The sequence below is a fragment of the Lactuca virosa genome, chromosome 9 (assembly GCF_052849685.1).
Source record: "Lactuca virosa cultivar CGN04683 chromosome 9, Lactuca_virosa_CGN04683_v6, whole genome shotgun sequence".
NCBI lineage: Eukaryota > Viridiplantae > Streptophyta > Magnoliopsida > Asterales > Asteraceae > Lactuca > Lactuca virosa.
In genome coordinates, this window is record NC_136434.1 from 26,068,381 (window position 1) to 26,093,109 (window position 24,729).

General features: G+C 42.4%; 3 protein-coding genes and 1 long non-coding RNA gene across 4 annotated transcripts; 3 read left to right on the forward strand and 1 right to left on the reverse strand.

Annotated features, from left to right (window-relative positions):
* The first annotated feature begins 14,885 nt into the window (after positions 1-14,885).
* LOC145139055 (glutathione S-transferase T2-like) lies at positions 14,886-15,540 on the forward strand. The gene is made up of 2 exons (XM_079073010.1): positions 14,886-14,913; positions 14,996-15,540. The coding sequence occupies exons 1-2, from the start codon at positions 14,886-14,888 to the stop codon at positions 15,538-15,540; spliced, it is 573 nt and encodes a 190-aa protein (XP_078929136.1).
* A 1,738-nt stretch (positions 15,541-17,278) lies between these two features.
* On the reverse strand, positions 17,279-18,723 carry LOC145136050 (uncharacterized). The gene is made up of 2 exons (XR_013720194.1): positions 17,614-18,723; positions 17,279-17,503 (listed from the first exon to the last, which is right to left on the reverse strand). It is a non-coding gene; the product is annotated as an uncharacterized LOC145136050 (long non-coding RNA).
* On the forward strand, positions 18,704-22,089 carry LOC145136049 (probably inactive leucine-rich repeat receptor-like protein kinase At5g48380). The gene is made up of 3 exons (XM_079070248.1): positions 18,704-18,974; positions 19,867-20,765; positions 20,847-22,089. The coding sequence occupies exons 2-3, from the start codon at positions 19,941-19,943 to the stop codon at positions 21,861-21,863; spliced, it is 1,842 nt and encodes a 613-aa protein (XP_078926374.1). The 5' UTR covers positions 18,704-18,974; positions 19,867-19,940; the 3' UTR covers positions 21,864-22,089.
* Positions 22,090-22,549: 460 nt separating this feature from the next.
* On the forward strand, positions 22,550-24,197 carry LOC145138031 (UDP-glycosyltransferase 74G1-like). Its single transcript, XM_079072174.1, has 2 exons — positions 22,550-23,263; positions 23,353-24,197. The coding sequence occupies exons 1-2, from the start codon at positions 22,622-22,624 to the stop codon at positions 24,088-24,090; spliced, it is 1,380 nt and encodes a 459-aa protein (XP_078928300.1). The 5' UTR covers positions 22,550-22,621; the 3' UTR covers positions 24,091-24,197.
* The last annotated feature ends 532 nt before the right edge of the window (positions 24,198-24,729 follow it).

A 24,729-nucleotide genomic window follows, 5' to 3' on the forward strand; every position in this document is an offset into this window, starting at 1 on the left:
CTCAGTGAACATGCGGGTGATCTCCGTCACCGTCTCCCCATCCTGTCTCAGACTCAAAAACTCATGTGCCAAACGTTCCCACTCGACCCGTGGAATGTAACGGGCGCGGAACATGTCCCGGAACTGCTCCCAAGTAACCGCAGCTCTCTGCTCATCCGTGTATGACCCTATCGTCAGTCTCCACCAGTCCTTGGCCCCGAGCCTCAGCATGTTCAGGGCGCACCTGACCTTCTTGTCAGTAGGACATGAACACGTGAAGAAACAACCCTCCACGTCGGATAACCACCTCATAGCTCGAATAGAGTCCTGTGTACCGTCGAATGTCGGGAGCTTCGTGTTATCGAAGTCCCGGTACTGGAAACCCCTACTGACCCCTCCCCCTGCCGCTGATACAGCTGATGCAGCTGCTGTGGCGGCTGTCTCTGCAAGGGCTGCATAACGCTCATCAAAGTACTCCACCATGGCGGTCTTAATCGACCCAAACATCTCTGGTAACTGTGCCCGAAATGCAGCAGCAACCTCATCCTGTAGGATCTCCCGAATCCTGGCATCCAGCTCGTCTGTACCCATCCGAACCACCGGCTCCGGTGATGTTGGCCCCTCCTGGCCTCCGTCCCCTGATCCTGATCCCGAACCGGATCCAGCCAAAAAGCGCCTCGTCATCACCATTCTGAAACATAGCACATGATATCAGATAATCCATATGAATAACTGGGAGTCAACTTCCTACTAACCCCTAGGGATTGTGACTTACTTGACACGCGTATGGGTCCCGTGCTTTCAGTAGTACGGGCCCATACTACCTTCCACACCTACCCATATTTGCCTCAAGCATCACCACAATGCCCTAACTGAATACTCAACATGGCAAGCGCTCAATCCTCACTCTTAGAGGAAATGCTAAATATCTCATAACCGGCCTCCCGGCCTCACACAACCCACCCATCCATGGAACTTTCACCAACCCTGCAGCACTAGTGTATGCTAGTCATACATGACGCTGGACCCTATAGACTTTCGAATATCCAATCCTACCCTAAGCTCCCAATCAAACAAGAACAGAACATAAGGCCAAATCAAACATTCTCAGGCTATAAGATCTTAGTTATGTATAGCCGTGATGCATACACTACGCAACTACAGTAATGATGTCAATCCCATATAAAGATAACCCTAGGCTAGCAGGCATCATGTAATCAGGCAATTCTATCATGCAATTCCTGAAGATCCCTAGCCTAGTACTAACATGCTGTTTTAACATATCACATAATCAAATAACTGTATGGTATTTTGGGGATACTTACTGGCTCCGGCTGATCGTACATCCTGCATCCTCATTCGCTTATTTTGGAAATTGTTTAGAAATCATTTTGAAAACCTTTCTTTGATTTGAGACTGGATTCACACGCATGTTCCTCCAATTCACTCAAACCAAGGATCTGATACCAACTTGTAACACCCCAAAAATTCAAGCCAATTTAAACTTTTAAAAAGAACAGTTTAATCCATTAAGTCATTACATAGTTTGTTTTCAAAATACAGTTATCAGAGTATCCCAGTATCAAATTATAAAAGTCATAACAGCGAGAGGAGCGGTACGATCATGCCTTCGCCTTCCCGCGATCACCAGAGGTACCTGAAACAACAACTGAAACTGTAAGCCTGAAAGCTTAGTGAGTTATCCCCCAAAATACCAACCACATAACCATGCCATATAACATATAACCAAACAGCAAGCATAATGAGCCTTCAGCCTGACTGGACCGCCTCGCAGGCCTTCAGTCTATCTGGACTGCTCTCCGAGCCTTCAGCACGTCTGAACCGCCTCGCGGGGCCTTCAGCCTATCCGGACCGCTCACCGGGCCTTCGGTCTGACTATCATACCCCTTTGGGTTTTGTAGTCTATCCGGACCGCCCTGGGTATGTTGGCCTTCAGCACAAAGCAGGATCACCTCAACCTAACACCCAAATCAAACAACATGTGCATATACACTCATAGGCTATCATAATAACAGACAAACCGATCTAGCAAATCAAATAGCTTAGAAACGTCCTAAACCAGAACTCCGACCTACCCAGGTCATATCATAGCATAATCGTGTAACTAGGATATCGACCGAACCCGATCACTAAGCATAAGCATATCACCATCCTAACTAACAGGATGCGAAACGATGCACATATTATGTAATAATCCAAATACAAATCCATAAGGGCCGGCCTTGGTTCCTTAGACCCTGTTGATATAGTGAGGATAACTCACCTTGTAGATGTCGACTCGGAAGATGAACTCCAACTCTCGTATCACTTGACACAAGCTCCACCGCCTATGATCATAGTACAATATACTCATAAGTCCTTAACCTTATAAGGTACTCCATAACCCACCAGTCAACCCTTGGTCAAAGTCAAAGTCCTCAGTCAAGGTCAACAGTCCGTGTTGACCCCAACTCGCCGAGTACCCTCGGCTACTCGCCGAGTTCCTTGAAGCACATTCTAACTCGTCGAGTCATCGGGGTGACTCGTCGAGTTCCTTCGATTCTCGATCAAACTTAAGGCCACCCGTCGAGTTCCCTCCTCGCAACTCGACGGATACATACGCATACATATCCTAGGGGAAACTCATCCGACTCGCCGAGTTGTTCATCAACTCGTCGAGTCTTATGGTAATCTTCATCGGACTCGCCGAGTTGTTCGTCCAACTCGTCGAGTTCATGGCCATCTTCATGTGACTCGCCAAGTCAACCCTGCGACTCGCCGAGTCAACCCTGCGACTCCCCAAGTCCATTCAGTCCTTTTTCCATACAGACTTGGTTTGAGCCATGCAGCGGCTCCAAATCACAGATCCAAGCTTCTAGGGCATGCTTATCACGTAAAGTTGCAAACTTTACGTGCATGCATGGCTATAAAGGCTCTAAATGCCTATTTCAAGTTCTTAATGGAGCTTCATGCTCAAAAGGGACCTCAATCATGACCAACATTGTAACTTTATGCTTCTAGAATCCAAGGAGGGTCCAGATCTGAAGTTAGAACCTCAGATCTAGCCCATAGCTCATCTTTCCAACTTAATATCTCACCAAAAACCCTAAAACTCAACCAATAAAAGAGATTCACAAGGAAAAAGGCGATTTGGTTACCTCCAGAAGATGATAACTGAGATAAGTGTTGATTCCCACACTCTACTTGCTCCAATCTCCTTCTCCTCCAAGCCTTCTCCCTCCAAAGATCCTCTTTTCAAGCTTCAAACACACAATGGGCACACACACACGCGTATTAGGGTTTTAAGGAGCTCTCAAAGACTGCAAAGAGGCCAAAGGAGGCTGAGGCTCCTTTAAATAGAGGTGCAAACCCCGGGATTTAGGGTTTCATCTGCCAGCTCCTACTCGCCGAGTCCCAATATGGACTCGTCGAGTAGGTCACTTAACACGCGATCCCACCCCGCTACTACTCGACGAGTAGGTCAACCAACTCGTCTAGTAGAGCTTCACCCAATAAATCTTATTTAAACAATACCTGAGAATCGGGGCGTTACAGTTTGTCTGGTTAAGGATCTGTTATGTGATTAATTGTTTTATGTGCACATGGTTGTTTGATGGAGGTTGGGTTGAGGTGGGTCCTGCTTTGTGCTGTAGGCCAACATACCCAGGGCGGACTGGATATTCCGAAGGCCCAGCGAGCGGTCCGGATAGGCTGAAGGCCCCAAGAGGGCGGACCAGACGTGCCGAGGCTCGGAGAGTGGACCAGGCCGACTGAAGGCCCAGTGTGGGCAGACCATTCATACTGTAGACTCAGAGAGTGGACCAGGTGGATTGCAGGCCCGGTGCGGGCGGACTAATCACACTGTAGACTCGATGTGCATGGCTAGACTCAGAGAGTGGACCAGGTGGATTGAAGGCCCGGTGCGGGCGGACCAATCACACTGTAGACTCGATGTGCATGGCTAGACTCGGAGGGTGGACCAGGTGGACTGAAGGCCCGGTGTGGGCGGACCAGTCACACAGTAGACCCGATATGCATGGTCGTTCTATGTGTGATATGTTATGAGTATGTTTATGTGCGGTTGGTATTTTAGGGGTAACTCACTAAGCTTTCGGGCTTACAGTTTCAGTGTATTGTTTCAGGTACTTCAGGAGATCGTGGCAAGGCGAAGGCGTGATCGTACCGCTCTTCATGTTTTATGATTTATGTGATATGGTTCTAGGGGGATACTCTGATGTTTAAACTATTTTGAAAACGAGATGTATGAACTTAATGGTTTTTGAATGAATTAAAATGTTTTAAATTGGCTCGATTTTATGGGTGTTACAAGTTGGTATCAGAGCCTTGATTTGAGTGAATTGGAGGAACATTCGTGTGAATCCAGTCTCAAATCAAGGAGAGATTTTCAAAAATAGTTTTCAAAAGGTTTTCAAAATAAATAAAGGAGGACGTAGAGGGTACGATCAACCGAAGCCAGTAAGTAGACCCCAAAATACCATGCAAGTCTTTTGATTATGTGATATGTTAGAACAGCATGCTAGTACTAGGCTAGGGATCTTCAGGAATTGCATGATAGAATTGCCTGATTATATGATGCCTGCTAGCCTAGGGTTTTTCTTATATGAGATATTCAGCTTTCCTCTAGGAGTGAGGATTGAGCGTGTGTGTGTATATATAGTTAGAGTGTTGTGGTGATACTTGAGACAAATATGGGTAGGTGTGGAAGGTAGTATGGGCCCGTACTACTGAAAGCACAGGACCCATACGCGTATCAAGGAAGTCACAACTCTCTAGGGTATCGATTATGAGTTAGTTCCCCGGGTGGATATGTGATGTGTCTAAGGGTCTCGTTGGTGTATTGCAGTATGGCGATTACGAGACGTGTCGGGGCAGGATCCGGTTCGGGATCGGGATCAGGAGAGGGTGGTCAGGATGGACCAGTACCACCCGAGGTCGTTGGTCAGATGAGTACATATGAGTTGGATGCCAGGATTCGTGAGATCCTGCATGATGAGGTTGTTGCTATGTTCCGCGCTGAGTTGCCGGAGATGTTTGGGTCGATCAAGACCGCCATGGTTGAGTACTTTGATGAGCGCTATGCATGACATTCCCTAATTTCTCAGCCAGAAAAGACCGATTTAATTTATGCTTTTTAAAATAAAATCAGAGAAATCTTTTCAAAAGATGTTGCGGAATTGGTCCCCAAACAACATATGATAAAAGTTTATCAAAACCCTTCATTAAGAAGGTATATATTTTCCATATATATCAAAACCTCGGGATGTCATGTTCCGATACAGATCAAAAGCATAAACAAGACATTATAAGCCTTACTACAGTTATTTACAACTACTGGCCTATAATCCAAAAATCTTTCGTCGTCCTCCGACTATGCTCGGGGTCCACTACCTCTAACATAAAAAGCTGAGTGGGTCAGGCTTGGGAGCCTGGTGAGCATATAGGGTTTTCAACCCACAGTAATAATAAACTTATTAAGTTCACCAATCAACAATAACCCTGATTACCCGTTCCCGTTATCCTCACTTTATGTCCCTAAACACTTTTCACAAGGGACCTAGCCTAAAGAATATCATCGGGATGGACACTACTGCTAAGGGGTTTCCTCAGCCATACATGTCCTAAAGGCAACCATGAGGGGGATGGAGTACAACGAATAAACACCCAAGTTCATTAACACCTACAGGTTGCGGGCCTGCTAATGTTTCCCACTGGACTGTCTAGAAAGTCCGCGGTCGTCATCCAAACTCCGCTAGATGACTGAATCTCAAATCACATCGAGACCTCTCATCACTTTAGTTTATCACACACCAACTATCTACCCATGTTCTACCCAACATATTTGTAGATAAAAATACTTACAGTTTAAAACTTGTATAAAACATCAACTCAACAGTCACCTCAAATAAACAATTAATATATTTACACATAGCACGTATTATAAGGTAAATACTTCATATCTATGTGTAAAATGAAAGTGACTATACACTCACATGATTTGATGATAATCGGGCAGCAATTCGTTTCCTAAAACGTTTGTTTCTAATAAAACCGGGAGTTTTATTGAGAAACCGGGCTTTGCAAAGGTCGGGCTTCGAAACCGAAAAGATAAATTTTTCGGGCTTCACGGGCACTTTGTGGCGTATTTCGGGGCTTATAATCGATACCGGGGCTTTGGGGGATGTTAAGATGAAGAAAATATGAAGAAAGGGGTGAAAGATGGTGATTTTCTAAATGTATCCGAGAAGGCTCGCAGCCTTCTATTTATAGGGGCCGAAGCTCCTGATCCGACGGCTGAGAAGCCTCCAGGTGGCGAAGATCCGAGGCTCGCAGGGGGATGGCTCACACGAGGTCGGCGCGTGCGAAGGCTTGCTGTCCTCTCCTGATAGGACCGAGGTCTACTGGTCCGAAGTAGGGTTCCATGGCTTCTTGCGAGGGCTTCAGACATGTGAAGGAGGACACGCGTCGGACATGCATTGGACCGCTCAGCAGCTCGGATGACTCAGCCTCGCTTCGGACACGTGGCACATGCGAGGCGATGACACGTGGCTCGCATGACTTACCAATTTCGGACACGTGGCACGATCTAAGCGAGGGTGACGTGGCAAAAACGTGACTATGCGAATTTTCTCGATTTTTGTGCAAAAACTTCTAAAATCCATAACTTTCGCATACAAGCTCCGTTTTTGACGTTATTTATATGCACGCGTAGGTAAAATTACGCTCTACAACTTTCGTTTAGACTTCGTCGGCTAATTTTGACTTTAATTTTTACATTATTATTTTTAACAGACCGGGACAGGAAATCCGTTAAAAATTCATAACTTCTTCATCCGACGTTCGTTTTCGTCAGACTTTTTACCGTTGTGCTACTAATGACGAGATCTTCGATTCTCGTTTAGGTCGTGTCGGCTAAAAATCACTCGATCTAAAATTCGAGTTTTTAATTGTCTACTGCTACGCTGAAACTTCGAAAAATCATAACTTCCTCATACGAAGTCAGATTTGGGCGTTCTTTTTATCGAACTTCTCGGTTTAACGAACACTACGAGTTTCGTTTAGATCACTAAGGCTAAAAAGTAGTTTATCAAAAACTCACTTTTTACGACATTCGGCCCCGTGCCGGTTTGTCGCGAAACTTCGACAGGTCATAACTTCTTCGTTATAACTCGGATTTCGGCATTCTTTATATATCCGTAATCCTTGTCATGACCACTACAAGTTTCTAAATAGATATCGGCTTTATCTAAAATTTTAATTTTGAAGCTCATTTTTATTCTTAATTAATTAAACCCTAATAATTAAGCATAAAACACATAAAACACATAATATTCACATAATTCCTTTTCATTTCTCCAAATTGAGTCACAAAGGTTAACCTAGACTATAATATCAATATTAATGCCTAGCCTAGAAACACGGGCATTACACTATGCAGCCCTTGCGGAGACGGCTGACGCGGCAGCTACAGCGGCTGTAGCAGCGGCAGGGGGAGGAACCGGTCGAGGTTTTCAGTATCGGGACTTCGATAATACGAAGCCCCCTACCTTTGATGGAGTTTAGAATCCTATCATTGCTATGAGATGGTTGTCAGACGTGGAGGGTTGTTTCTACACGTGTTCATGCCCTGCGGATCAGATGGTGAGGTGTGCTCTGAACCTTTTGAGGCTCGGGGCGAAGGATTGGTGGAGGTTGACTATGGGATCTTATTCTGATGCGCAACGGGCTGCGGTTACTTGGGATCAGTTCCGGGAGATGTTCAGTACTCGTTATGTTCCGCAGGTTGAGAGAGAGAGGTTGGCTCAGGAGTTCCTGGAGCTGAAGCAGGATCCAGAGTCGGTGACGGAGATCACCAGGATGTTTACTGAGAGGGCGATGTTTTGCACGGAGTTTGCTTCGGAGCAGGCTCAGATGTCCCGATATCTGAGTATGCTCAAGAGGGATATCCGACAGTTTGTGTCCACACAGAGGTGTGATACCTTGTTAGAGTTGCAGGAGGCCGCCAGGCGGCGTGAGTTGGAGATTGAGTTGCAGTTGCGAGAGTAGAGGCAGGCTCCGGTGCAGTCTAAGCCGGTGCCGAAACGGATCAAAACCGTTGACTCCAGGATTGGGGGTCAGAGCAGCCATATCACATAAATCATAAAACATGAGAAGCGGTACGATCACGCCTTCGCCTTGCCACGATCTCCTGAAGTACCTAAAACAATACACTGAAACTGTAAGCCCGAAAGCTTAGTGAGTTACCCCTAAAATACCAACCACATATAAACATACTCATAACATATCACACATAGAACAACCATGCACATCGGGTCTACTGTGTGACTGGTCCGCCCGCATCGGGCCTTCAGTCCACCTGGTCCACCCTCCGAGTCTAGCCATGCACATCGAGTCTACAGTGTGATTGGTCCGCCCGCACCGGGCCTTCAATCCACCTGGTCCACTCTCTGAGTCTACAATATGACTGGTCCGCCCACACCGGGCCTTCAGTCGGCCTGGTCCACTCTCCGAGCCTCGGCACGTCTGGTCCGCCCTCTTGGGGCCTTCAGCCTATTCGGACCGCTCGTTGGGCCTTCGGAATATCCGGTCCGCCCTGGGTATGTTGGCCTACAGCACAAAGCAGGACCCTCCTCAACCCAACCTCCGTCAAACAACCATGTGCACATAAAACAATTAATCGCATAACAGATCCTTAACCAGACAAACAGTCTAACAGATCACATAGCATATCAACATCCTAACCAGGATTCCGACATAACCGGTCACTAGCATAACATTACCCTATATTCCAAGTACCGACCTTAACCAGGTCACTAACATAACAACATCCCAAATACCAGGATGCAGATCTAGCAAAGCAATAACATAACGAACAATACCCGGATTTCCATCCGATAAAGGGCCGGCCTTGGTGCCGTAGACCCTGTCGATATAGTGAGGATAACTCACCTGCAATTGCCAACTGAAGAGATAAGACCAAGCTGCTCCGACCACCGACACGAACTCACCACAGAACACTACCAAAGAACCAATTCCATAAATACCAAAATTACCAAAATACCCTTGGAAGTCAAACTGGTCAACTATTGGTCAAAGTCAAAGTCCTCAGTCAAAGTCAACCTTCCTGGTTGATTCTACTCGCCGAGTCGACCCGTCGACTCGTCGAGTTCCTATACTCAGATACTCCCATAACACGACTCAACTCGCCGAGTCGCCCCAACACTCGTCGAGTCCAACGATCTCCGAGTCCCATCCTGCTCAACTCACAGAGTCGTCCCTCGAATCACCGATTCGAGGCTTAACCAGAAGAGGTTTGGGTTCTGCGACCAGACTCGTCGAGTCCAAGAACAGACTCGCCGAGTCCAAGACAATCTTCAACAGACTCGTCGAGTCCATGCACATGTTCATACAACTCGTCGAGTACATCCATGTGACTCGCCGAGTCTCTTCAGTTCTCAATCCATACAGAGGCTTTTCGAGCCATGCAGGGGCTCCAATCCATAGATCCACTCTTCTACAGCCTAACCCTCACATAAAGTTGCAAACTTTACGTGAAACCAAGGAGATATAAGCCCAATACACTCTAGGGCTAGGGTTTATGACAAAGGGGCTTCACCAATAACTCTAAGACAGGAGCTTTATGACATAAAGACCATCACAAGCCTAGATCTGAAGTAGCAACCTCAGATCTAAGACTCTAACTCGAAATAGATCTCAAACAAGCTAAGGAACTCCAAATCCACCACCAAGGATGAACCAAAAAGGAAATAGCTTAAGATAATGGCTCTTTACCTCTGAGATGTGCCCAAACTGATGTAGATTCCAGATCTACACAAGCACCTTGATGCTAGCCTCTAATTTCTCAAGCTCCTTCCACCAAATTCCTCTTCCAAGCTCCAATCTCCTCAACAATGGAGTCTACATGAAATTAGGGTTTTCTGGATCTCAAAAGGGTAACAAAGAGGCTGAGGGTGGGTTATAATGTGCTTTATATAGGGCACAACCCCCGAAATTAGGGTTTTCTCTCTTCAGCACCAACTCGTCGAGTCCAAGCCGCCGACTCGGCGAGTTGGCCACTTATCCCGCGATAGATTCCCGCTCCGACTCGGCGAGTAAGCGGGCCTACTCGTCGAGTCCCTTTCCTAAACTTACACTTTTGGCCCTTCATTGAACAATTGAAATTTGATGAATCTAAACAGCTAACGAACCCTGAATACTTGCTATTTTCACCGGAGAATTTTCCAATTCTCCCCCACTTAGTGTACCAACTACTAACTTCCGCTGACAAACCGGCATAACTCGATCGAACTTACTCCATATATTCCCTCTTAACCATGAACTGACTCCCTCGGGAGTGAGTAACCTTCACCGAATAACCCTTCCGCCATCGCACACCCGAACTCCAAGGAAGTTCGAGTCTCAACGGAACAATTCTCGCATCGCAGTTACTATTCCTAGCAACAAGATCATAAACCTTATCTTTCTACCAAGAATCCTCCTGAACGCTAACCAACTACAACTCCTAACTACTAAGGTCCTCAATCATACTACGAAACATGCGGGACAATGCAGACAGATTTACAATACCACACCAATAACAAGATAACAAGATGGAAACATACCCGCAGCTGCATCTGGCTCTGTCCTGACCTCCTCTGCTGTAAGTTGGAATGCGCGTCCCTGAGCCCTCGGAGGCTCCCCTCCACCCTGACCCCTGCCAGTAATCCTCAAAGTGGCCGGTGATGGAGCCTGCACCGATCCTGCAGCAAACTGTGGGCAGTTGGCCCTCAAGTGTCCAACCTGATGGCAATGATAACAAATCCTCATATCCTGCACCGGGGCTGACTGACGGCAATCCCTCGCATAATGCCCCTCTCTCACGCACTTGCGGCACGCACCACCGGACCTACAAACTCCGGTATGACCCTTCCCACAGTTTTCACAAGTATGGCTGCTCTGACCCCCAATCCTGGAGTCAACGGTTTTGAACCGTTTCGGCGCCGGCTGCGACTGCACCGGGGCCTGCCTCTGCTCTCGCAACTGCAACTCAATCTCCAACTCACGCCGCCTGGTGGCCTCCTGCAACTCTAACAAGGTATCACACCTCTGTGTGGACACAAATTGTCGGATATCCCTCTTGAGCATACTCAGATATCGGGACATCTGAGCCTGCTCCGAAGCAAACTCCGGGCAAAACATCGCCCTCTCAGTAAACATCCTGGTGATCTCCGTCACCGACTCTGGATCCTGCTTCAGCTCCAGGAACTCCTGAGCCAACCTCTCTCTCTCAACCTGCGGAACATAACGAGTACTGAACATCTCCCGGAACTAATCCCAAGTAACCGCAGCCCGCTGCGCATCAGAATAAGATCCCGTAGTCAACCTCCACCAATCCTTCGCCCCGAGCCTCAAAAGGTTCAGAGCACACCTCACCCTCTGATCCGCAGGGCATGGACACGTGAAGAAACAACCCTCCACGTCTGACAACCATCTCATAGCAATGATAGGATCCTGAACTCCATCAAAGGTAGGGGGCTTCGTATTATCGAAGTCCCGATACTGAAAACCTCGACCGGTTCCTCCCCCTGCCGCTGCTACAGCCGTTGTAGCTGCCGCGGCAGCCGTCTCCGCAAGGGCTGCATAGCGCTCATCAAAGTACTCAACCATGGCAGTCTTGATCGACCCAAACATCTCCGGCAACTCAGCCCGGAACATAGCAGCAACCTCATCATGCAGGATCTCACGAATCCTGGCATCCAACTCATCCGTACTCATCTGACCAACGACCTCGGGTGGTACTGGTCCATCCTGACCACCCTCTCCTGATCCCGATCTCGAACCGGATCCTGCCCCGACACGTCTCGTAATCGCCATACTGCAATACACCAACGAGACCCTTAGACACATCACATATCCACCCGGGGAACTAACTCATAATCGATACCCTAGAGAGTTGTGACTTCCTTGATACGCATATGGGTCCTGTGCTTTCAGTAGTACGGGCCCATACTACCTTCCACACCTACCCATATTTGTCTCAAGTATCACCACAACACTAACTATATATACACACACACGCTCAATCCTCACTCCTAGAGGAAAGTTGAATATCTCATATAAGGAAAACCCTAGGCTAGCAGGCATCATATAATCAGGCAATTCTATCATGCAATTCCTGAAGATCCCTAGCCTAGTAATAGCATGCTGTTCTAACATATCACATAATCAAATAACTTGCATGGTATTTTGGGGTCTACTTACTGGCTTCGGCTGATCGTACCCTCTGCGTCCTCCTTTACTTATTTTGAAAACCTTTTGAAAACTATTTTTGAAAATCTCTCCTTGATTTGAGACTGGATTCACACGAATGTTCCTCCAATTCACTCAAACCAAGGCTCTGATACCAACTTGTATTACCCATAAAATTGAGCCAATTTAAAACATTTTAATTCATTCAAAAACCATTAAGTTCATACATCTCGTTTTCAAAATAGTTTAAACATCAGATTATCCTCCAGAACCATATCACATAAATCATAAAGCATGAGGAGCGGTACGATCACGCCTTCGCCTTGCCACGATCTCCTGAAGTACCTGAAACAATACACTGATACTGTAAGCCCGAAAGCTTAGTGAGTTACCCCCAAAATACCAACCGCACATAAACATACTCATAACATATCACACATAGAACAGCCATGCACATCGGGTCTACTGTGTGACTGGTCCGCCCGCATCGGGCCTTCAGTCCACCTGGTCCATCCTCCGAGTCTAGCCATGCACATCGAGTCTACAATGTGATTGGTCCGCCCGCACCGGGCCTTCAATCTACGTGGTCCACTCTCTGAGTCTACAGTGTGACTGGTCCGCCCACACCGGGCCTTCAGTCGGCCTGGTCCACTCTCCGAGCCTCGGCACGTCTGGTCCGCCCTCTTGGGGCCTTCAGCCTATCCGGACCGCTCGCTGGGCCTTCGGAATATCCGGTCCGTCCTGGGTATGTTGGCCTACAGCACAAAGCAGGACCCGCCTCAACCCAACATCCGTCAAACAACCATGTGCACATAAAACAATTAATCGCATAACAGATCCTTAACCAGACAAACAGTCTAACAGATCACATAGCATATCAACATCCTAACCAGGATTCCGACCTAACCAGTCACTAGCATAACATTACCCTATATTCCGGGTACCGACCTTAACCAGGTCACTAACATAACAACATCCTAAATACCAGGATGCAGATCTAGCAAAGCAATAACATAACGAACAATACCCGGATTTCCATCCGATAAAGGGTCGACCTTGGTGCCGTAGACCCTGTCGATATAGTGAGGATAACTCACCTGCGATTGCCGACTGAAGAGATAAGACCAAGCTGCTCCGACCACCGACACGAACTTCACCACAGAACACTACCAAAGAACCAATTCCATAAATACCAAAATTACCAAAATACCCTTGGAAGTCAAACTGGTCAACTCTTGGTCAAAGTCAAAGTCCTCAGTCAAAGTCAACCTTCCTGGTTGATTCTACTCGCCGAGTCGACCCGTCGACTCGTCGAGTTCCTATACTCAGAAACTCCCATAACACGACTCAACTCGCCGAGTCGCCCCAACACTCGTCGAGTCCAACGATATCCGAGTCCCATCCTGCTCAACTCACAGAGTCGTCCCTCGACTCACCGATTCGAGGCTTAACCAGAAGAGGTTTGGGTTCTGCGACCAGACTCGTCGAGTCCAAGAACAGACTTGCCGAGTCCAAGACAATCTTCAACAGACTCGCCGAGTCCATGCACATGTTCATACAACTCGTCGAGTACATCCATGTGACTCGCCGAGTCTCTTCAGTTCTCAATCCATACAGAGGCTTTTCGAGCCATGCAGGGGCTCCAATCCATAGATCCACTCTTCTACAGCCTAACCCTCACATAAAGTTGCAAACTTTACGTGAAACCAAGGAGATATAAGCCCAAAACACTCTAGGGATAGGGTTTATGACAAAGGGGCTTCACCAATAACTCTAAGACATGAGCTTTATGACATTAAGGACCATCACAAGCCTAGATCTGAAGTAGCAACCTCAGATCTAAGCCTCTAACTCGAAATAGATCTCAAACAAGCTAAGGAACTCCAAATCCACCACCAAGGATGAACCAAAAAGGAAATAGCTTAAGATAATGGCTCCTTACCTCTGAGATGTGTCCAAACTGATGTAGATTCCAGATCTACACAAGCCCCTTGATGCTAGCCTCTAATTTCTCAAGCTCCTTCCACCAAATTCCTCTTCCAAGCTCCAATCTCCTCAACAATGGAGTCTCACACGAAATTAGGGTTTTCTGGATCTCAAAAGGGTAACAAAGAGGCTGAGGGTGGGTTATAATGTGCTTTATATAGGGCACAACCCACAGAATTAGGGTTTTCTCTCTTCAGCACCAACTCGTCGAGTCCAAGCCGCCGACTCGGCGAGTTGGCCACTTATCCCGCGACAGATTCCCGCTCCGACTCGGCGAGTAAGCGGACCTACTCGTCGAGTCCCTTTCCTAAACTTACACTTTTGGCCCTTCATTGAACAATTGAAATTTGGGGTGTTATAATTTAATACCAAAATGTTAGACAATATTACCCGTTCCAAGTTCCAAATGTTACTCTGCAAATGTTTTCAAACTTTGTTGTTTTTCCCGATCAACATTCGCCAAATCAACCTAAAACCCAAACCCAAAATCAAACCCAAACCCAACAACAATTCCAACTTGTCGCTGAGTTGGATGACTCGGAAGAAGAAGAGATGGTTCCCGAAACTCAACCCACACCACCCCCACAACGACGCAAAGGAAAACAACAAGCGCGCAAGGGTGTCGCACAACAGGGAAGAAAAAAGCCGACAGCATGACTTCCCCAAGAAGAGCTAGTTTTGGTAAAAGCTTGGGTTGACATTTTTGAGGATTCGAAGACGGGAAATGCACAACCGGGAGATCGTTTTTGGTTTCGCATTTTAGAACGGTTTCGGGAGGAGCTAGAAAAAGATGACGACTACCGTACGAAACACCAGTTGAATTCGAAGTTTCGAGAAATAGCAAAGGGGGTTTCAAAAATAAACGGGTTGTACAACAACCTAAAAACCCAACGAGAAAGCGGCCAAGGCGACAGAGAAATACTTCAAGAAGCTTTGCAATTTTACCTTGAGGAAGTCGGAAAATCATTCAAGTGGCACGATTATTGGAAATTATTGGTTAGATGTCCTAGGTGGAAAAAATACGAGCAAGATTTTATTTTTGGAGTACAACAATCAAAGAGAACGAAAACGGGCTCTAGTGGTTACACAACTTCCTCCGATGCTCGGATCGGTGTAGATTTAAATCAGGAGGACGAACTTTTCCGACCGATGGGTAGGAACAAAGCAAAGAGGAAGGGAAAAAGGACTTCTTCGGGTGCATCGGATTTCAGCATGGACGTTGACGAAATGCGGAAAATAACAGCGTCGTTTGATCGATATAATCTTAATTTTTCTGAACGTTTCGCGTTCGACAAAGAAAAAGAATAAGCAAGGAAGAAGGAGTGCGCGGAGAGACAAGAAATGAAGGATATGATGTTCTTGATGGAAAACACCGACCATCTCTCGGGACCGGCTCTCGAGCTCGTGATGAAGAAGAGGGAAAAAATTATGAAAAAATATTTTTCATAGGTTGTTGTTGGTTTGTTTGATTTTTTGTTTGTGTTTTTTTTTTTAATTTTCTACTTTTTTAAATCTTAGGTTTATTGTAATTTTTATTTTAATTAATGAAATGCATTTTCTTTTTAATTAAATTTTTTGATTGTTATTAATTTAAAAATTATAAATCATAAAAATCAATTAATTTTAGGGTTGTGCTATAAGTACCCCCTTAACTGATTTTACCCCCCCCCCCCCCTAACATCAATCTAATCAACCTTTTACATTTGATTTGACATCATTGTTTTTTCTTTTTCTTTTTCTATTTCTTTTTTTTCCTTTTTGTTTTTTTGTTGTTTTTTCTTTTATTAACAATAATTATAATAATAATAATAATAATAATAATAATAATAATAATACTATTATTATTATTATTATTATAAATTTCGATAACCATATAAAATTCGGACAACATTTAAAAATTCGGACAACATTATAAATTTGGACGACATTATAAAATTTCAACGACTATATAAAATGGAACAAAAGTAAAGTTTGTTTCCAATCCGCATAACGCACCACGCAAATGTAATAACGAACCAATTTATGTCGTCCAAATTTATAATGTCGTACGAATTTTAAAATTTCATCTGAATTTATAATGTCATCGGATTTTAAAAACCGATTTATAAAATATAAATTAAAAAAGAATTAAAAACCGATTTTATATAGTCGTTCGAATTTATAATGTCATCCGATATATAAAATGTTGTTCGAAATTTATAATAATAATAATAATAATAATAATATATAATAAAAATAATTAAAACCCGATTTTATATAGCCGCTCGAATTTTATAACGTCGTCTGAATTATAAAATTTTGTTCGAAATTTATAATAATAATAATAATTAAAAACAACAAAAAAACAAAATAGGAAAAAAACAAAACAAAAAACAACAAAAGACAAAAAAATCAAATCAAGGGGGTGGAATTGGAAAAGGAATTGGAATACTTATAGAAAACCCCTTAATTAGTTAATTTTATTTTTTTTAGAAAAAGTAGTGAGGGAAGCTTCCCCCGTTCATTGGGTTTAGGTGAGGGAAAGAAAATGAAGAAAAATGGTGATGTGGCCCACAAAAAGTAACGAGAGTTTTCCACTCACATCCTCCTGTCTTAGAGAGATGGGGTGTTTGCTTGTTTTTACAACTGTGACAAGATGACTTTTTTTTCTTGAAGTACAATAATAACAGCTCTTATATACGACAGATGACATGATAACAATCTATAAGGTTGAGATTATATATTACTTGTAGTATAGTTGTAAAAGTTAAAATCTATTGTTACTATGATTTATGAATAAGTATACAGTTATTTCACATCACTTACATAAAAATTTACATAAAAATAAGGGAAAATGACACTCATCAAAGTTTTGACAATTATCTAATTTAGTCACTAAATTTTTTTTAGTACATTAGACCACTAAAATCCATGTTTACCTTCTAATTACACCATTTTGCAAAAAATTAGCCGGTTTCACCGGTTACCTTTGCTTAGTTGGCTTTTTTTTTAATATTTTAAAGATTAAAAAATCACATATTCCAATGTGTCATCCACGAGATTGATCTTCAGAAAACGATGAACAAGCATTCTTCCCCGGTGAATTTTTGGTAGTGTGGAACAACAGCCCTCGTCGAAAACACATTCTAAAATTTCTTACAAGATCATCGTATTTTGATGCTAAAAACATTGTCTAGCAAGTCAAAATGAAGAACCAGATGTTTCGTAACAGTAGAAGAATTGATAGCACATAGCATAGTGGAATTGAGACTTCAAAGTCTTGCAATTTACTCTGTATTGAAAAAACAGGACAATTTGTGTTTATTATTGTAATCTTTTGAGCAATTAGATGAAAGGGATAAATTAATTGAGAGATATGAAGAGAATTTGAAGAACACAAACCTTGAACACCAGAATGATAAACACCAAGTCCAACCCAATAAGCATAACCACTGATCGGAGTGAGATCGTATACGTTTAAATGTACAGGAACAGTCCCTGTTTTCTTTTTTCTAGGAATCATCCTACACAACATCGTGTTCTTGCGTCAACCGACGAAAAATCAATCGTCAAAATCTAGTCGAAATGTGAAAATTCGAAACTTTTCTCACTGTAGAGCATATGAAATCCCAAATGAACGATCTTCAATTGAATTTCCGTAAAATTCTCAAAATTGAAACAAACCCATCATAACAAACTACCATCCGCACAAAACCCAAAAAAAATCTAACGGAAAGATTGAACTTTTTGATTGGGTTTGGGGAAATCTTTCAGAACCCTCTTCGGTATGCTTCCATCTTCAAAAACCCAGAAACCTGTTCTCACTTTCGGCCTCTGGAATTGCAGAAAAATTGGAAGGTTTTAAGGGAATCGGAGGAATTTCAGGAGGGGTAGATTGGATAAACAAACGAAAAGGGGTTCCTTTACTGAAGCGAAGGCACCGGCGACGGTATTTCGGTGGTGACGACAGTGTTGAGTGGTGGTTCGCTGGCATCTTCCCCACCGTTAATCAATCTTCCCTTCGATTGATTGCAGAAGGCGGTGAAGCAGATAACAATGAAGAAGGTAAACGAAAATAAAAGGTTATCGAGAGAGATTTTGTCTGTTTCGTGCTCCTGATGTGGATTAACAAGTTCCCAAAAAATAAAAGTAAAAACTAATAATTAATGAAACATTGGAATATTTGATTTTTTATTTTTAAAATATTAAAAAAAAACCCAACTAAGCAAAGGTAACTGGTGAAACCGTCTAATTTTTGCAAAATGGTGTAATTAGGAGGTAAACATGGAGTTTAGTGGTCTAATGTACTTAAAAAAAACTTTAGTGACCAAATTAGATAATTGTCAAAACTTTGATGTGCAGTGTCATTTTCTCTAAAAAAAAAATAATTCACCGCTTAAAAATAAAGAGGGGAGAAATAGTAAAAAGTGTGGGTGAGTGCGAATTGGGGGCATATAGAATACAAAATGGTCTGGAATATCATTTTCTTCCAAGTCCAAATTCCACACAAAAAACAATAAAACTTTCCTAAAAGTCATGACTTCACACGGCTTTCGTTTTACTCAGTCAAGAACTGCTAGTCAATCATTCCATTTATTAGTGGCTGCAGCTTTCGGTCCAGTCGTCGCTTGAATCTGCTATAGAAATCTTGATCTTTGACTAGATTGCCAACGATTTTCTCTTATATCCATCCAAAATTTCTTCTTCTTTCTTATCAGTATACGTAGCGGCACCTTCCTCCTGAAGATCCTCACTCCTCCACTGTACGTTCTTCATCTTCAGAATTCCCTTTTGTTGTAGTATAACTTCAAATTTACGTAAATTATTTGTTGTAGTGGTGGAATTGCTTCTGGGTTTCTTATTTTCGGAGTACCTGATGCTTAATTTTGTTCACTGTTGCCGAATTTTATGATTCAATCATTTGGATCCACGAAATATTCAATTAGGGTTTGTTATATCTCAATTGGATAACTGAAATTCGTGAATTCTAATTTGAACATAAAATTACGGGGTGTTTGTATGCGCGTTAAAGTTCTGATCTTTATTTGGGTCAAAATAATCAGAATTAGGTGTTTGGTTGCCTATTTTTGGAAGTTTTAGTGTTCAGACACTCTTGTTTATCACTTCCCATAACGCTGTCCTTTTTGGCAATGAAATTCCTTTTGTTACTTTATTTATTAGTTCTTTATACAATCTTAAATGACATAAACACATCCTAAAACACTATCTAGATAGGGGCTGTTACATTAGAGCTGATTATCTTATTCTTATCTTCTAGTCATTATCTTATATCCTTATTTTTCAATTTCACGTAATCATTCATTCTCAGTTCCCACAGCCATAACCCTCTTTAGATGAGAGTTGCAGCAAGAAAACTGAGTAAAAGATTTCATAATGATCCCTAGCTATAATACTATATGCTGCTTTAATAGCTAATTATAATTTTTTAGGTCGCAATACTTACTTTAAAACTCATATCCAACATGCTCAGTGTCTGAATTCTGAGATAAGTTGTTTTATTCTTTGACTGTATGGTGACAGTAACTTGTTTTCAGATTACAAAAATGAGTTAACTCAATACTATATGACATAAACATGTCATACCATCTACACATGTCACTGAATATGGGTTGTTTGTTTTGCTATCTTTTGCAGGTTTGGTTCTTGAAAAAAAAAAGGTTTTCTTGGCTATTACTAGAGTTTGATATGTGCCACACTTAAAATCTTCAATGGCACCAAGTAACATACCAATAATTACCACTTGTGTCTTCATTCTTTTGTGTGTCACATGTACCAATGCTGTCCAGAGTGATATTGATTGCCTTAAAGCCTTTAAAGCTTCAATTCAAGATCCAGAAAACGTCTTAACTACATGGGATTTTAATAACAATACCGAAGGATACATCTGCAAGTTTGCAGGCATCGAATGCTGGCATCCTGATGAAAACAAGGTTCTAAATATAAAACTCCCAGACATGGGACTCAAGGGCACATTACCTCTTGCACTCCAGAATTGTACCTCAATGACAGGATTAGATCTTTCTAGCAACAACTTTTTTGGAAATCTCCCAACCAACATGACAAAAATTCTAGGGTTTGTGACAACTCTCGATCTATCTTCAAACAATTTCTCAGGGGAAATCCCTGCAAGCTTTGCAAACTGTTCTTATCTTAATGTTCTCAGACTCGGTAACAACCGGTTTTCGGGTCAGATTCCTTTAGAATTACGTAACCTTAATCGCCTCAAAGAGTTTAGTGTTGTTAACAATCAATTATCTGGTCAAGTTCCATATTTCCAAAATGGTACAGAAGCAAGCTACACGGGTAATCCAGGGTTATGTGGGCGTCCTGTTTTGTCCCCTTGTCCAGGAACTGTTAAAAAATCCAATACGGGTGTCATTGTGGGGGCCGCTGTTGGTGGGGCCACTATTGCTGCGTTAATTGTAGTTTTTGGAATGATGTTCTTTATGCGTAAGGTTGTTAGGAAAAGGAAAGATGATGATCCAGATGGAAATAAATGGGCCAAGAGTATTAAAGGAGCTAAAACCATCAAGGTAAGATATAATTTTAATCCTTTTTATCTCTATTCTGTCATGTTTGGTGAATCAATCTGACAGTTTTTGATGTCATTGCAGCTTTCCATGTTTGAAAACCCGGTTTCCAAGATGCGATTGAGCGATCTAATGAAAGCCACCAACAGTTTTAGCAAAGATAATATCATCGGGTCAGGAAGAACCGGGTGTTTATACAAAGCAGAATTCGAAGATGGCAGTTTACTTATGATCAAAAGATTACAAGACACTCAACATTCCGAAAAGGAATTCGCATCCGAAATGTCAACCCTCGGAAAAGTCAAACACCGAAACTTAGTTTCACTTTTAGGGTTTTGTGTCGCGAAAAAAGAACGCCTTTTAGTCTACAAATACATGGCAAACGGTAACCTCCACGACAAACTCCATCTATTGGAAAATGACACAAAACCCCTCGATTGGCCTTCGAGGCTAAAAATCGGAATCGGAATAGCCAAAGGGTTAGCATGGCTCCACCATAACTGCAACCCGCGTATCCTTCACCGTAACATAAGTTCAAAATGCATTCTACTGGATTCCGACCTCGAACCCAGAATCTCTGATTTTGGGCTCGCAAGGCTCATGAATCCAGTAGATACGCATTTGAGTACTTTTGTAAACGGGGAATTCGGCGATTTGGGATATGTGGCCCCCGAATACGCGCGTACCCTCGTGGCCACCCCAAAAGGCGATGTGTATAGTTTTGGGGTTGTCCTTTTGGAATTGGTGACTGGTGAAAGACCGACACATATCAGTAAAGCTCCAGAAACTTTTAAGGGGAGTTTGGCTGAATGGGTTATTGAGTTATCGTCTGAAGGGAGACTTCAGGACTCGATTGATAAGTCGTTGGTTGAAAAAAGAAATGAAAGTGAGGTTTTCCAGTTTTTGAAAGTGGCGTGTAATTGTGTGGTCCCGGCTCATAAGGAGAGGCCCTCGATGTTTGAAGTGTATCAGTTGTTACGGGCGATTGGTGCGCGGTATAATTTTTCAGCGGATGATGAGGTGTTGATGATGCCGAGTGATAGTGGTGATGGTGGTCATATTGAACTTATTGTTGCTGGTGGTGTACAGAAGGAGTTTTGAAGATAAGGTATGATTTATATGTAATTAATTTGTTAGTTAGTTTGTTGTTGTTGTTGAAAATATATAGATACATATGTTTACAGATTATGGTGTCCGTTTTGAGTTTGACCTTTGATAGAAAATCAAGTGTCAACTTTTTATTAGTGATATTAGTTCACAAGTGTTTTGGATTTAATCTGATTAAATTGTATTTTAGGTATGTTTTTATTAGTGTAAAACTTTTATAGACTCTGTTTAAGCTAGAAGCTGTATTGGTGTGTAAATATAAAGATGCACTTTTGAATCAAAGCCGATTAATATAAGGTTGAAGTTAGAAAAAAAATGATGTTAAAAAATCAACACTTATAGAAAAAAAGTTGGTGCTGTAAAGTTACATATTCATTAAAGATAATAATATCCTAAAATAAAACATTAAGATTAATGTTTATTAAGACGTCAAATGTATGGATATAATTATAAAAATCATGGCGGAATTTACTATTTTAAATGCTCACCAAAGTAAACAATGATACATCGTTCTTATCGTGCTTACAAGATAAACGGTATGTTTCATTCATATTCATATTGAATATTGATCGTCTCTAGATACATATTAATAATATCATATTTTCCCATGTTTGTTATGGCATTTAGCGTATTTGGGATCGTTTTAGTAATTAATTAGCCGATATATAAGTATAACCATATGATTCAAATGCAAGACCTCTATCTTATTTTAGACACGTTTCAACCAAGCATTTAGTTTCGACACTAACAAGATGAGTTCATCACAAAAACAGCCTCACGTTTTGGTGCTCTCTTACCCTGCACAAGGCCACATTAACCCCATGCTCCAATTCTGCAAACGCTTGGTTGCAAAAGGCATCAAAACAACATTTGCAACAACATTTTCCTTCTCCAAAAACGTCCATATGGACCTTAACACCACACTCATCACCTTCGAGACATTCTCTGATGGGTTTGATGACAATGGCCCTGATCAATTTGTGTCCCCAGATGTTTACTTCCCAAAGCTTCGTGAAGTAGGCCCAAAGTCCCTAGCGGATCTTGTTCAAAAACTAGGGGGTGTCAACGCCATTGTTTATGATGGGTTTTTGCCTTGGGCTCTTGATGTCTCCAAGCAATTCAAGATCATGGGAGTCGTCTTCTTCACTCAAACTTGTGCTGTCAATAATATTTACTATCATGTCAACAGAAGCCTTCTTCAAATCCCATTGTCGGATTCGGATTCATTAGTCTCACTTCCTGGATTACCACCGCTTGAAAACTGGGAAACTCCTTCATTCGTGCACAAATTTGACTTGTTTCCTGCTGTTTCTGATCTAGTTTTTAGTCAATTTACCAACATCGATCAAGCAGACTGGGTGTTGATCAACTCATTTTACAAATTAGAGGAAGAGGTTATGATTTTTCTTGAAACTATATTTACTGATCATCAAGGATTTATCTGATGCTCAAAATCATAATTCTTTGATTGTAACATGCATAGGTGGTCAATTGGATGGGGAAGTTGTGGCGTGTGAGGACGATAGGCCCAACGCTTCCATCAATGTACCTTGACAAACGATTGTTAGATGATCGAGAGTATGGAGTGAATATGTTCAAACCAAAACGGGTTGAATGCATGAACTGGCTAAACAAGAAGCCGAAAAGATCGGTTGTTTACTTATCATTTGGGAGCTTGATGCAGCCTGGATCTGAGCAAATGAAAGAAATAACATGTAGTTTGAGCGATGGTGGTTTTAGCTTCTTGTGGGTGGTTAAGTCTTCTTTAAAGGACAATATCCCGCAAGAGTTTGTCGATGGCATGTCAAAGAAAGGGTTAGTCGTGCCATGGTGTCCTCAATTGGAAGTATTGGCTCATGAGTCAATAGGATGCTTTGTTACACATTGTGGGCTCAACTCCGTTCTTGAAGCAATTGGTTTGGGTGTGCCGATGGTTGCAATGCCACAATGGTCCGATCAGACCACAAATGCCAAGTATGTGGAGGATGTTTGGGGTGTGGGAGTTCGGGCTAAGCAAGATGTTAATGGGATTGTGACCAGACGAGTGTTGGATGCGTGCATAAGGCAAGTCATGGAAGGAGAGAAAAGCATCGAGATCAGGAAAAACGCAACCAAATGGAGGGATTTTGCGATAGAAGCTATCGAAGAAGGTGGAAGCTCAGACAAGAACATCAACGAATTCGTAGCAGAATTGAGCTTACAAGTCTCTAATACATTTTAAAAATCACATATATCATTGAGCTTACATTTCTCCACCCACGTCATTAAATATTGGATAAATTACACGAATCATCTCTCTAGTTTGGGGCAATTTGCCCGTTTCATCCACATCTTTGTTTTTTTCACTCGGACCGTACATGTGGTATTTATTTATCACAGATTTAGTCCCCTCGACACAAAAAAGGATTATAGTGCCCTTACCAATTTTTTATATTTTAATTATTTAAATAAATATTTAAAGGATTGTAGTGTCCACATCATCACCTTCATAACAAGTGTCTATATATATTCTCTCTATAAAGACTCTTTTTAGAGAGTTAATATGAAACTCTCTCTCTCTCTCTCTCTCTCTCTCTATATATATATATATATATATATATATATATATATATATATATATATATATAGAGAGAGAGAGAGAGAGAGAGAGATTCATATTAACTCTCTAAAAGAGCCTTTATAGAGAGAATATATATAGACACTTGTAGAACTGTGTAGCCCCAATGTGAGATACACTAACAATTAGTGTATTGTCTTGTTATTTCAAAGGAATATGAACTTGCTTCCAACTATATTTTCAATAGATAACTTATTAAACCTATAGAGATCATAAATTAATTGTCGATCCTTATCTGAAATC

Excerpts from the sequence above, each read along its gene's own strand:
- LOC145139055 (XM_079073010.1), top strand. The coding sequence starts at position 14,886 with ATGACTTCCCCAAGAAGAGCTAGTTTTG. Across the intron at positions 14,914-14,995 it reads CCCAAGAAGAGCTAGTTTTG|AACGGTTTCGGGAGGAGCTA; the intron begins GTAAAAGCTTGG and ends TTCGCATTTTAG.
- LOC145136049 (XM_079070248.1), top strand. The coding sequence starts at position 19,941 with ATGGCACCAAGTAACATACCAATAATTACCACTTGTGTCTTCATTCTT. Across the intron at positions 20,766-20,846 it reads AAGGAGCTAAAACCATCAAG|CTTTCCATGTTTGAAAACCC; the intron begins GTAAGATATAAT and ends ATGTCATTGCAG.
- LOC145138031 (XM_079072174.1), top strand. The coding sequence starts at position 22,622 with ATGAGTTCATCACAAAAACAGCCTCACGTTTTGGTGCTCTCTTACCCT. Across the intron at positions 23,264-23,352 it reads TTTACAAATTAGAGGAAGAG|GTGGTCAATTGGATGGGGAA; the intron begins GTTATGATTTTT and ends TAACATGCATAG.